The following is a 15,057-nucleotide window of genomic DNA, read 5'->3' as shown; positions in this document are numbered from 1 at the left end:
ATTTTAAATTAGAAATAATTAGAAATTTTATAAATATAAAAAAAAAAATGAAAATTAAATCTGTAAATCTCTCAGCGTGATTCTGACTCTGTAATCCCAGTATGGTGGAAATAAAGAAATTGCACTCAAAAAAAAGAGAAGGTAAAGCTAATTTTACACACGGTACACAGTGAATGTGACATGAATACAATGCAGTGACTGACTGGATATAGTGCAGCATAGTTTGAAATATTTTTTTTCAATTGTGTATTTCCAGTGACAGCTGAATACTCAAGTTTGCTTTTACTAGTAATAGAAAAGCAAGTGCTGTAATAATTGTTCTCTGAATGCTGTCAAAATACAAGTTGCTTTTCTGACATATCAGCCAAACAAACAAACAAGCAAAAAAAAAAAAAATGTATTAGTCTATGCCGATAATGGAAAAAAATTTGGCCGATATATCGGCTTGGGAATATGTATCGGTTGATCACTAAACCTTGTACTTTTGGAAATCTACCGACTGTTGACCATATTTTTGCCTTTGAGAAGTATCTACACACAGTAGATGTTATCAGGGATTTTCTGGCATGAAGTCTGGTGGGCTTGCTTTCTGGATTTCTGAGAGCTCCAGAGCCACCTGTTCTTGGCAAACTGATCTACCAGCATATGCCCATTCAGAGGATCCATAGCCACGCAGAGAAACTCATGTGACCTTTAGACAAGGCCAGGTCACATGGTCAGCTCTGCTGCCCAAACACATCATGACATCATCTCTACAGAATCAACACAATCCATTGCTCCTTAAAAACAAATACAGAGCCCGCATGTCAAGCACTGATGTCTGTTGCTTTTCTCTGATTTCAATAGTAAGGCTGAGAAAAATAATTTCAATCATTTCATACTCAATTTTAAGCAATCCCTCCATGAAAAAGACATCACCGTTTTTGTTCCAGTGTTTCCTTTCCATGCCTAAAAAAGGATGGTTCACACAAAATATTGTTCTATGCAGACTCACTCCTACAAAATCACCCTAATCATTCAAGAATTAATTATTTTCAAATTAAAGTTATCTATTTAGTTGTGAAAATACCTGTATTCTTTGATATTGCAGAAAAGAAAAATACTGCAATGTTTTTTTCCCCCCAACATCGTGAAGCCCTAAAAGACCGCAGATTTAACATGCATATATTTCCTGCTTTAAGGAGTGCTCTAGCATATTATCTTAAAACAAATGGACTAAAAGCCAGAAAATGTGATATCAGGGGTCTGTAGTGCATTACTACGTCCCTGCTGTGCAACTGTGCTAGTAAAGATGTTCAAGACCGCACATGACGGATTGGTCATGCACTGGATTAAGCTCACTCTCAGTCCGTGATCACCAGCACTGGCTCCATGGTCACACCTGTGTACGTCCTGAGCTTCACTCATGCATAAAGACCCCCTGAGACCACCTAAACTGAGAGCAACAGACCTCAGCATCACAGGATCCAATGATCCGTGATTCCAGACACAACTTCACGGACGACTCAAGGAAGCCAGGGGAAATCAGCCATGACGAAACCTCAGTTTAGGTATGTGATGTGGCGATGAGACTGATCTCCTTCAAAATGGGGCAGACGTCGTATGAGGGCGTTTAATCCCAGAGAGGGTCCCTAATGAAGGGTGAACATGCACAAACTACATGATTCATCACATCACAGTCCTTGATTCTCCACATCAAGGGCACCACAACTACATCTTGAAAAATCTGGGATGAAACGCAATTATTTCCATCAGATGCCACAAAATGTTTATTGCAGCACTAACAGTTGTTGAGTTTAAATCACAGTCGAGCATATGAAGGAGCCAAATGAACACTTATAGACTACTAAAGGTCAGTGTGATCTGAAGAGTCTTCATACCTTTAAGGAAGTCATTTAATGATGTGTTAATGGCGCTGTAAAAAGGGGGATCATTGCAGGGTTCAGGGACTCATGGAAAAGGTCAGTCAAAAAAAGGAGTCAAACTTTTGAATTTAGTGAATTTGACGCTGTGTTCATAACATAATAAAATATGATTATTATATAATACATTATACTTACAGAAAGACACTGACTGTTTTATTCTGCTTTCTAAAGACTTGAATATATATATATATATATATATATATATATATATATATATATATATATATATATATATATATATATATATATATATATATATACACAAGAAGAAGAAGAATTAAAATAGATCAAAGTCAAACGTTTTTTTATATATATATTACATTTTTGCGCTGATGATTAAAAAAATGCATTAAAAAGGAAATAAATAATACCATGCTGATTTCATGCTGACTCATGCTGACATTAACAAGTGGAAAAAAATGACTTTTGCTTCTCAGAAATGTGAATTCGTAATGTTTCTTTGAAACACATTGAATATTTATAATTAAAACCAAGAGCCAGTTCAAAAATATTCATAATTACTTCATGAAAGATCCCACAGAAATGTCACTGATGCTCAAAACTGACTTTTAGGACGGAGGCAGAAAAAAACAAAAGCAACAAGTTAAATTCTCATCCACTTTCTCCACAAATAAAGTATTTTTTTTCAATCAATAATATATAAGCCATTCAAAACAGACCTACTTTAGTAATGATATGCTTCTGAAGAAGCCACAAATCAACAAGATTTCAATTTCTACAAAAAAAAAAATTCTACAAAAAAAAAAAATATTACCAAATTATAGGACCTCTGCAGCCACTGCTCTGCCCTAAAATACAAGCCACAATGAATATATTACAATATTTTGCTATTTAATCTTATAATCAATGACTTAAAGTCAATATTCATCCATTTTTTATTAATTCATACAAGTTAATGGGATTCCTGTAGCTCAATCATGGCACTAGCAATGACAAGGTCATGGGTTTGATTCCCAGCTAATGCATGAACTGATTAAATGCAAAACTTGAATGCAAATGCAAAAAAAAAAGTCAGTTTGGATAAAAGTGCTTGAATAGTACATTCTCTCAATATGCAAACAGTTGTATACTTTTGTCTTTTTCTCCACATTTCTTCAAAATTCCAAATAATTCAAACTTTAAATTAAGAAGTGAGCATTTATGTTTATTCATTTAGCAGATGAAAGTCTTTACATTCCCTGTGGAGAAAATGAATGAGAAAATCAGGGCTGTTGAAGAGGTGGGCTGCCACTGTTGAGCTTTACTGAGAACATAATCGCCTCTGTCCTTCATATTTAGAGGGTGAAAGGTTCTGGATGGGGTCAGTTGAGTTTAAACTCTCTCTCTCTCTCTCATGCATGCAGACGTCTTCTGTAGTGTTTAACCTACATGTGTGCAACTGTCTGTCACTGCACAGGATCTCTCTCTCTCTTGTCCTCTCCGTCTGTCTTTCATCAACCCCCTACACCTTCAACAATCTGTTTTTCCAGGGTGTCTCTTGCTTTCTCTCTCTCAACAGTCCAGTGGCGTATGAACAGCTGCCGCTTCGCCTGAAACTTTTTCTGTCCGTCATGCATTCACCAGCAGATACTCAATCCTATTCAGCTGTTTTCAGCTTTGCTGATATATTGCTGGCAGTGTGGATGAGCGCGTTCTGTACACTAAAACTGTCTTATGAAGACATGAGGGGACAGAATGAATATTAAACTCTACATGGAATGCATTCAGAATTCATTTTGCCATTGTATTGCGACTGAAAAACATGATTAAACAAAGTGGATGTTCCATGTATCAAATCAGAACTTTACTTGAATGGAAAGTGGATGTCTCACATCAGAAAACATCGTCTAAACAGCCATTTACAGCTTTTTATTATTCAGCCAATACCTACAAATTCTTAAAATGCCAAAAATAATCCAAATCTCAACCACTAAATGACATAGAAGCATTGAATTGCTTACTGTCCTCTCTGCTCTCTAGATATCTTCATCTACATCGGCTAATGAAATAAACAAACAACACATTGTCTGACAATGAATAGTATTCAATAATGAATCAAATATGCAAAAAGGAAGCAAATAGGGTCAGTCAAGACTTCCTGTTAACTTTAATGATGTGAAATAACAGATGCTTCTGAAAGGCATCTCCACGACCCTCATGCATTTAACAACTGATCGTACCCATAAACCGAACAATCTCTGCAGACGCCTGCTCATAAAACCATGCCATTAAGGATTTCCAGTCATTTTCAGCCTCCTTTATGCAGGACCACATGCTGGACTCTGAAAACATCCGCGCGGATGCATTCAGCCCTCGTCAGACCGCAGGGAGGCACCTGTTCTGATAAACTCTCTCATTAGCCTTTAACAATGGCAGCCAGGTAACCACTTCCTGTCACAGACACGCCGTGTTTCGCAACAGGGGGGAATTGTGGGAAGATGAGTTGCTGTGTTTTTTCTCCAGAGCAAGAGAATGCATGAAAATCTTAAAGCTACAGTTCACCCAAAATGCATTTTCTTTCTTCTCTGGAACTTTTGTTGTCCATGCATTGAATGTGTATGTCAAAAAAGCAGCACAGAAGTAGTTTATTCAACTCGTGAACAATGTTTCAGGACTTCTGAAGTGTTGCGCTACTGGTTTTCACATGTCATTACATACACTATCATTACAAAGTTTTAAGATTTTTCAATGTTTTTGAAACTTATGTTCACCTAGGCTGCATTGATTTAATCAAAGATACATTAAAAATGGCAAAAATGTTAAATAATATTGCAATTTAAAAATGACTGTTTCCTATTTGAAAATACGTTTAAATCTAATTTATTCTTGTGACGCAAAGCTGAATTTTCAGCATCATTACTCCAGTCTTCAGAGTCACATGATCCTTAAGAAATCATTATAATATGCAGATTTCCTGCTTAAGAAACATTTCTGATTAATATCAGTTTTGAAAACCATGATTTTCATAAATCTTTGATGAGTAGAAAGCTCAAAAGAACAGCATTTATTTAAAAGATAAATATTTTTACTGTCATTTTGATCAATTTAATGCATAAACGTATTAATTTCTTAAACTTTAATGATAGTATATGTAATACGGACTACTTCTAGAATATTCTAACATTTGGATATTTTGCTAAACATCTGTTTTTGTGTCCCACAGCAGAAAGCAAACCAGGCACATTTGTAATGACATGAGGGTGAGTAAATAAGGAGAGTTTTCATCTTCTGTTGAACTTTAACTTCAAACAGGCCACACGCTCACAGAAGTGGGAATGAACTCTCTGGTTTTCCCATACGCTGCGTCTGGAGGGAAGGGAACGGGAGCGTTTGTAGCAGACTCAGGGACAGTGTTCACACGCAGTAGTCGACATCCTCTCTCTAACACATGTTGGGGATCGGCGCTGCTTTGATCGTTTGTAACCTTGTAGTCACATCAACTGGTTTCTGGTTTTGCACCCCGCAGTGACAGGCTCATTTTTTCCTCATGTCTTCCTCTCTGTTCTTTCTCTTGACTTTCTCTCATTTTTCTGGGTTCATCTTCCCTTCCTTGCCTATGTCTCCCTTTAATGACTCACACATGACTACGAGACTCTTCTTTTTAACACATCAAACAAAAATAGAATAATTCGTGAGATCAACAATGACTGATATAAATCGATTTTAGCGGTTCTTGAGAACAAACAAGTAACTTTTTACATCTCATCTCAAAAATATATTTTTACATTATGATGTAAACGGAAAAAGTTATGCAAAAAGAGTTTTGTTTGGTATAACTGTTAAGGAACCAGAATTATTAAAGGCTAGTTCACCCAACAATGGAAATGTGCTGTAAATGTAGTCACCCTCAGGCAAGTAGAGGTTGTTTCTTCATCAGATTTGGAGAAATGTAGCATAGCATTACTTGCTCACCAATGGATGCAATGGATTACTTGTGAATTATTGTGACGTTTTTATCAGCTGTTTTGACTCTCATTCTGACGGCACCCATTCACTGCAGAGGATCCATTGGAGACCATGTGATGTGATGCTACATTTATCCAATGTTAATAAATTATCCTATCAATGACGATGGTTTCATAATGCTCCACATCTCGTATTTGTGGCTGATCAAGTATCATGTCGCTGTAAACGCTGCTTCATTTATCAAATCTGCCTGAGTTACATGCAGCAGGTTTGTTTCATTAGCGCTTGCATCATATAAATCATAGTGACTGCGTCCACCAGACCAGCATGGGTCTCATTTCATATCAGTAACCAGCTCTATGATGAATGAGTCTTCTATTAATGATCATCTACATGCAATGAACTCAGCAGAGCACACACTAACATAATCATCACTCGCTCACACAAATACATTTAGCATCAGGAGGCAAAGAGAGACTGATTATTTTTTCTGTATTAATTAAGAGCACTTTACCAATGATGATGTGTTCAGAGACACAAACACACACACACAGAGAGAGAGAGAGAGAGAGAGAGAGAGAGAGAGAGAGAGAGTAAAACCTCAGTTGTTCAGGTTTAGTCTTACACTGAACTGATACAAACTCTATTTGGGTGAATGACGCAAAAACGAACCCAGATCATATCTTATCCCCAAATTTTAAGAAAAAACCAGAACGGTTTTTTGCAGGAATTTTACATTATGGTATTATTTGTATGTCAATTAAACATATTTACCCCAACAACTCTCATTTTTCTAATGCATCTGGGCATGGCGAGATGTATAAATTCTCTACAATTTAAAAAAAAAAAACTGCATATACCATTATTGAAATCAGAGTAGAAAAACATAATGAGAATGTAGGAGGAAATTTTACAATAAAAAAAATAAATAAATAAATAAAAATAATGCAGACAATGCAATAATAGGTGTGCAAAATACCTAAATTACCTGTGCAATCAAAACATTTGGATTTAAGTATCAGATCAGATAGAAACCCTGATTTAAATAAACAACTGTGCAGTTTTACTTTTGCTTGCTCATGATGCTCCAAAAAGCTGTTTGTCTAAGTAGGCAGCGTACTAGGTTTTGAGACGCAGCCGCACAGTCGTGTGAAAGTTGTAAGTGCACAAAGCAATTCTAGTAAAGTGCGTCTTACCGGCTGTAAAGAGCCCCCCGGCGCAGCAGACAGTCAGCACGGACACAACATTCGCGCAGACAGCGGGCAGGAGCGCACGTCTCGAGCTGTACCGGGTGGACATGGTGCCCGACCGGAGATCCACACGGACGATCCACGCGGATCACGGCTGCGCGATCATAATATAGAGCACGGCAGACGGACAGCAGCTGAGGACTTCCGACACTTCCTGAAATGTGAGAGACTCTCAGAGCTTTCGGACGCGCGCGCCACACATCAACTCTCCATGAGCGCACGAGCCATTTGAACTCAAGCAACGGTTAGCGCGCGCCGCTGACCAGACCAGACACGGCTAATAACAACAGCTAATAACAACGTCCATTAACATTCGCTATCAAACAGTATGGTTTAACAAACAATCCTGGCCAGGTTTACAAGGTTAATTTGAAGATTTAAAAAAAGTATGCAGTGCATATCGTAATATGTAGGTTATATGCACACAGTTTTTTTTTTTCCGAATTACCAGAATATAAAAACCTGTGGTTAGATTTATAAACTTTAAATCTTCTATGGAAAAATCTGCTTTTCAGCTTTATGCTGTCTTAACCCATGAAAAGATGTAAGACTATAAGATAAGAGTATAATATAATATTATAAAATATATACCTATATATCAGAAAATCATTGATTCCAATGACTCTAGTTTTGTAATTTTTTGGTGGCATTTTTCCCCATAGCCGTGATTACTAAGTATTAAGTCTTGTAGCTGACCTCTTGTGACCTCTCATCATATCATTTAGAACCCCCATTTAAACAGCGATTAGCTTTTCTCCAAGAACGATTGAATGAAATGTGAATGAAGTGAAGTGACATTCAGCCAAGTATGGTGACCCATACTCAGAATCTGTGCTCTGCATTTAACCCATCCGAAATGCACACACACAGAGCAGTGAACACACACACACACACACACACACACACACACACACACACACACACACACACACACACACACACACACACACACACACACACTGTGAGCACACACCCAGAGCAGTGGTCATCATTTATGCTGCGGCGCCCGGGGAGCAGTTGGGGGTTCGGTGCCTTGCTCAAGGGCACCTCAGTCGTGGTATTGAAGGTGGAGAGAGAACTGTACATGCACTCCCCCCACCCACAATTCCGTCCGGCCCGAGACTAGAACCCACAACCCTTCGATTGGGAGTCCAACCCTCTAACCATTAGGCCAGTGTCTGAGTGAGAGAAATGCTTTATAATCAATTAGCTGTGGCGTCTCCATTTCACTTTATGAAGTTGTCCTTCAGTTCTGCTATCAAAGAAGGTGTCTGGTTCATATATCTCCAGGTACGGACCCGTCTTTACCCCCTCAGCAGGGGTGATCAGGTCCAAACTATCAGAACAGACTCTCCAGTCCCAGACACCAGGGTTTCCAGTTTCACGAATGCCTTTGAGAAATCCTATTCCTCATTCAGCATGTCACTTTTAAAAGTTTGTAAAAACCCTTTTGTATCTAAGGAACCACAATAATTCTCAGAGAAAGAGGCGGTTTGTGGGTTTATGCGGTTCGCTCTGATTCTAGGTCAGTATTTTCATGTAGTAATCAACATCCCACTATGATTCATCACGGCTCTTCATCCGAGGCCAGAAGAAGTTTCTCAGAGCAGTATTCATCCATCCATCCATCCATCCAGCCGAAATGCATTAGATTTCCTGTTATTTAGGACTGTGCTTTTAGGATTTTGTCATTTTTATTAGCATCAAACTCAGAGCCCAGAATACTGAGAATAGCCTCTTGCAAAAACACATCAATCTATTCGTCATGACAGGAACAGACACTAAATGTGTATGGCCTAGAAGACAAAATCTACTGAGACCTGTGCTAAAGGTTTAGAAGAGAAATAAGAAGGTATAAAACAGGGTTTTTTTTAAGCACAAAGCTGAATTGTCAACACTGACATGTAAAAGAGTCTCGGGGGCGTTTTGAGCAGGAAATGTTCAAGTGTAATGTCTGCTCTGTTTTCTGTAGCCATACGTCAGATGGATGTCTCTGTCTTGTGCAGGAACCAGGGTTATTACAGTTAATTAAAACTACAACCATAAAAAAGAAAGAAAGAACCTTTTGTTATTTGAATTAAAAAAACTTAATAAACTAATATATATATATATATATATTTCAGCTAGTTACCAATGCAACATTTCTCATTTGTATTTGGTTTGATGTACTTGATGTACTAAAAACACTCAAATTGAAATAAAAAAGTAATATTAAAATAAATTTAAAAATAAAATGTAAAAAAAAAATAAACAAACAAAACTTTAACTAAAATTAAAATAAAAAATAGAATGAAAATTCACAATAAAAACTCATTCAAAATAGTATAGTAAAATCTATAAAATAATATGATCCGATGTGATGAACGTTTGCTTTTTAAGATGGGCATGTCAAGTTAAAAAGGGTTTCCCAAAATGTGGGGATTTTTGAGTTTATGAAAAGACTATAATTATTAAATTGTTTATACATTTTTAAAGTAATGAAACATAATAAATAATAAAAAAAATATAAACTAATGCTAAAAAAAAGATTCAATATTTTATTTTGTTTAGTACCGTGTCATATGACTATTAACTGTCATTAGAGAACAGTGAACATCCAATTGTGTTGTTAAATTATTAAATATCAGGTGGAATTCAAGCAATTATATATTTAATATTTAAAGTATATATAATTTATAATATTTTAGGTCAAACGGTTTCAGTTTACAAAAAAATAATCAAAAACTCTCTTTAAATCCAACATATATAATATATAATCTCTAAATAACATATCCAGAAGGAAATCTGAATGCACCCTGAGTAACCTGTAAATGCACGTATAAGAGCAGACATTTGTACTGAACCAAAGACCTTAGCAAATGCTTTAGATCAGAAGTGTCAAAGTCAATTCCTGGAGGGCCGGAGACCTGTAGAGTTTAGATTCAATCCTAATTAAACGCACCTGATCCAACTAATCAAGCCCTTCAGGCTTATTTGAAAACTACATGGAGTGTGTGCTGGAACAAAACTCCAGACTCAAAATTGAGTCTGACACCCCTGTTTTAGAAACACAAAGAATCAAAATTTATGAGACAGTTGTCAGACTTCATTGCTGATGTCAAATATGAAATTTAATATGAAGTATGCAGCACCGTTTCACATGCATTACTGGCGTGAAATGACGTTTTACAGGGATTTTGATCATTCGCAGTTGGTTGAGCATTTTTGTGCCTACATTTCTATTCTGGGTTCAGTGTTAAAAGTCTGGCCTAAAATGCATAATTTTATAATACTCACAAAGCTACGTTATGAGACTCCACTCTACAGTACATCTTCTGGCCCATTGTTTTGATTTTTAAATGTAAAGTTGTTTATATACCAACCACAATAAAAGGACATCATTTGAATCAAGTTTTACTGCAAGACTTGGGTTTATAACTCGTCATGTCCTGTCTAAGCAGGCACATGTGGGACAGCCTTGGCTTGGTCGGAGAGAGGACAAAAGCCTCTTTCACCCCGCGCAAACACTCAGCTCCATTAGTGATGCATTCCCATTCAGATGAGGTCAAATTCCTTTTGCTCCCAGCTAATGGCTCGGAGAGACACGGACAGAGGAGAACCCAACGACTGCATGAGAGCGGGACCAGGCCCTTCGTGTTATAAGGATGTCTTCAAATGTTGGATTTTAGGATTTTAAGATCATGTGCCACTGAAGACTGAAGGAATGATGCTGAAAATACAGCTGCGCAGAACTGGAATAAATTACATGCTAAAATATATTCAAAGACAAAACAGTTATTTTAAATTAGTTATGTTTTACTGTTTTTCTGTAATTTTGAGAAAATACATGCAGCGTAGCTTAACATTAAAAAACTTTAATTCCAAACTTTTGACCAGTCTTGTATGTATAGAGAGAGAAGATGTAATCCAGAGCCACAGGAATAAGGCTGCAGTCCATGTTTAAGACACATTCAATCTGAAAGGAACTATTTTATATAATTTCTAACTAATGTCAAGTCATGTTTTTTAATGGACGGCATGAGAACTGTGGAGTGAGAAGAAACACGGGTCCAAGGCTGTATCAGTGATTCCCTCCTCTCTGCAAAATCTGCTCCAGAAGTTTCTGCAAAAAATAAATAAATAAATTGTAAAATCCTTTGGTCAGTGTTATTCCAAACATCCATCATTTGTAGTCAGCAAGAGTTGGATTCACTGAATGTTATTGTTGAAACCCATCATAATTAATACTAGATGTCTGGGTGATTCGTTAATCCCATACAGTGTTTTAAAGAAAAAAATGCTGCATAAAAAACAATCACTAATTTTAAGAAAGAGATTGAAAGTAGCTTTAAACATTTCTTGTTTCTCATGAGTGTTGAAAGGTTCAGTTTTTTTTTTCTTTCAGAATTTTCTCTATGGCTCGTTCCCCACCAGGATTTCCTTTTCTGTAACATTGACAAAATGTGTTAAAGGAATAGTTTACCCAAAAAAGAGAATCCTCTGAAACAGGCCATCCTAGATGAAGAGGTGTTTCTTCATCAGATTTGGAGAAATGTAGCATTGCATCACTTGCTCATAAACGGATGCTCTGCAGTGAATGGGTGCCATCAGAATGAGAGTCCAAACAGCTGCTAAAAACAATAATCCACAAGTGATCCAGACCACTCCAGCCCATAGTTAACATCCTGTAAAGTGAAGAGATGCATGTTTCTAAGAAACAAATCCATCAAGACAATTTTAACTTCAAACCATCACTTTCAGCTGAAATGAGCCCATCATAACGCTTTCTCCATTGTAAAAGTCATCTTGTCTGAATCAGGAAAGAAATCTGCACAGATCAAGCACCTTTTACAAGCCAAAACAGCTCTAAACAAATACGTCAGCTGATTTTGATGAGAAAGAGGACAGACTTTCTCACTGGAGGAAGCGTTATTATGGATAGAGGACTTGTATGTTGCTTTGAAGTTAAAAGCTTCTTAATGATGGTTTTGTTTCTTACAAACACACACCCCTTTGCTTCTCAAGACATTAACTGATGGACTGGAGTGCTGTGGATTATTGTAATGTTTTATCAGCTGTTTGTACTCTAATTCTGACGGCACCCATTCACTACAGAAGAGCCATTGGTGAGCAAGTGATGCAAGCTACATTTCTCCAAATCTGATGAAGAAACAAACTCATCTAGATTTAACCTATCCCGAGGGTAAGTCAGTTTTCCAAATGTATTTGATCAAGGACAGGCTCAGATTTTTCAAGATGTGAGATAAATGTTCATCTCAACAGATGTATGCTGAAGAATCGCCATAAAGAGAGGCGGAAACAGAGAGGAAATATTGGAAAAATGTCCAGCCTCATGACAGACACACACATACTGGCTGGCAATGATTTAATTGTCTATAGGTGTGTGTGTGTGTGTGTGTGTGTGTGTGTGTGTGAATGTGCAGTGGTTTGATTGGCAATGGATGGGTGTTGGTCCCTGTGAACAGTGGCTCTATACACACACAGCACAATGAAGCTCTTTACAGCACTGCCAACCAGACAGCATTCAAAACACACAAACACACACACACACACACATTTGCACACAGAATATTTTCCTATTATTAATCTATCACATGCATACCTACATACACACACACCATCATCAATAACTGAATGTGATCAATACATAATGATGTTAAAACAAGAAATATCTAAATAAAGGATGAAACGTTTGCCATGTTCAGAACAGCATACTATCATAACTAACCTCATGATGAAACTGATGAAAGAGTTTATGATGAAACTGTTGAAAGAGTTGCCATATGACAAGAATGCATGAGCAGAATACATGCACATTTTCCGTTATATGTGAATGTGTTGGAGTAGGTATCTTGATGAACCTACACTGATATTCTGGCCTATAGCGACATCTGGTGGCCAGAAAGTATGACATGTACCCTGATTGTAGCATTATAAAAATCCAAATATGTAATATTTTATACATGTAACAATTTAAATTTAAAATGAAATCTTAATATCGAGATTTTTAACAATGTTGTTCATCGATATTTATCAGATTTTATAAATTGTTGCTCCGTTTTTTTGTTTTTTATGCACTTACTTTTTTATGGTAGTGAATGATCATCACTATTTTCTTGGCATTATATTTCATGGTATTATAGTACTATGTCCAAAACCATGATACTTATAAAGTATTCCTGATAACACACACACACACACACACACACAACTTTAATCAAAAGCCCAGAGGTTTTAATTAACCCCAGGATCTCATCAGAAATCTCACACTATAATGCGGTGTCAGCAGGAGTCTGACAGGGCTCACCTCTCTCAGAATAATGACTCACGACAGACACCCGTGTGTCTCCCATTAATGCTCACAGCACTGGACTCTGACCCTGTTTCAGGTCTGCTCTCAAGCCTTCAGCCTTCACAACCGAGAGACTTTCGAAAGAGTGTCACAGATTCACACAAATGTCATGCCATTGTGTGGAGAACAGGGTTTATGACCAAACAACATGAACCGGCGTTTCCATAACTGGAGTGCAAGAGTTGACAAAAAAAAAAACTATTAATTAAATCACAAAAATATAAATAATTTAAAGAATAATAAAATGCAAATAAATAATTTAAACATAATAAAATGCAAATAAATAATTTAAACATATTTAGTGACATAGCTTATGTCACTAAAACAAATTCCTTGTATGCGTAAGCATACTTGGCAATAAAGCTCTTTCTGATTCTGATTCTGATATAAATAAATAAAAATATTACATGAATTTATATATAAAATTGGATTAATAATATTTTCTTTGTTTTCCTGCATGCCTTGTGATCATCAGATAACTTTGAATAAATAGAAATGTTGTTATAATATTAAAACAGTAATGTAAAATGTCAAGAGGTACCTCAGGGAAATATTTTAGGTCAAAGTGGTTTGGCTGACAAAAGTTTAGGATCTATTCATCTATTCAAGTACAGTCAAAGCTGTTATCTCAACCATAAACTGACAAACAGCATGACATTTTGTTGATTGGTTACTATTATTATCATGAACAAAAACATTTTTATTAATTGAAATAAAGCTGAAATATATATAGACATAACTGTTAATTTTTTTCTAAATAGCACTAAAAGGACCAACTTTTTATTAGAAAAAAAAATGAATACAACTAAAGTTACATTCAAAAATATATATAAAAAATATGATTAAAAAAATTACAAAAGCACATAATTGCTAAAAATGACAACTGAAAATGTAAAAAAGACTAATTCAAAATCTTAAAAGCTATTATAGTATACAAGTAAAATAACACTGCTGTGACATCACACTGGGTAGCCCCGCCCATTGTAAAATCTCATTAGGTTATAATCTTATCTCTCATGAATATATTAAACAGTAAATATACTGTGATTGACTGTGTGAGCCTGGTTTGGACATGGTCAGGATTTATTCAACTCACTAAAAGTATGAACATAATTAATAGTGATGCTTGACACCACAAATAATATCATAAACCTCCTTAAACAAGCTGCTATTTGAAAGCAACATTCTGAGCAGAGATGATTGTTACCAGTCGCGTGACTGGCAGTAGAGTGAGTAAGATGTGTTTAGAAACAAAATACATCGGCCAAAATCAATTTCTTCTGCAAAAGGAGCGGAACGGGTTGAGAGAAGGCGTCCTTCTCCGGTCCCATTGAATTAGGGGAATTTTGATAAGATAACAGAACACCTTGCAAAAGGCGTATCGGAAAAGCTTCACTTTCAGGATTAATGCTGAGAATGAATCTAATTTGTTGAACCAGTTAACGACGACTCAAAAATCCAATCCCACAGCGCGAGAGAGAGCCTCTGCTGTAATGATTACCGATGCATCTCAGAGCTGATCTGAACTCCTCTAAACTGCTCTCAGATCAGTCTTACACATCTACCTTTTTAAAGAGCTCTGCCCGAAGCCTGTTGGTCCGAGAGGCCAGTTTTCTTTTCTCTT

At 36.5% G+C, this 15,057-nt stretch overlaps 2 protein-coding genes across 2 annotated transcripts in view; both read right to left on the bottom strand.

Annotated features, from left to right (window-relative positions):
• Positions 1 to 7,365, bottom strand: part of LOC113081088 (disintegrin and metalloproteinase domain-containing protein 12-like) — an 86,286-nt gene extending 78,921 nt beyond the window's left edge. Inside the window, exon 1 of the mRNA XM_026253135.1 lies at positions 7,028 to 7,365. Within this exon, the coding sequence (XP_026108920.1) occupies positions 7,028 to 7,130 (103 nt within the window). The 5' untranslated portion in view covers positions 7,131 to 7,365. The remainder of the gene's footprint in view (positions 1 to 7,027) is intronic.
• Positions 7,366 to 10,954: 3,589 nt separating this feature from the next.
• Positions 10,955 to 15,057, bottom strand: part of LOC113081083 (MAP7 domain-containing protein 2-like) — a 12,043-nt gene continuing 7,940 nt past the window's right edge. The window contains exons 7-8 of the mRNA XM_026253131.1: positions 14,999 to 15,057; positions 10,955 to 11,183 (exon numbers count right to left, since the gene is read on the bottom strand). The exon at positions 14,999 to 15,057 is cut by the window's right edge and continues 62 nt beyond it. Coding sequence (XP_026108916.1) covers positions 11,142 to 11,183; positions 14,999 to 15,057 — 101 coding nt within the window. The 3' untranslated portion in view covers positions 10,955 to 11,141. The remainder of the gene's footprint in view (positions 11,184 to 14,998) is intronic.

Source organism: Carassius auratus, unplaced genomic scaffold, assembly GCF_003368295.1.
Source record: "Carassius auratus strain Wakin unplaced genomic scaffold, ASM336829v1 scaf_tig00033088, whole genome shotgun sequence".
NCBI lineage: Eukaryota > Metazoa > Chordata > Actinopteri > Cypriniformes > Cyprinidae > Carassius > Carassius auratus.
Note: the sequence above shows the minus strand (reverse complement) of the source record. Positions and strands in the feature narration are given on the sequence as shown.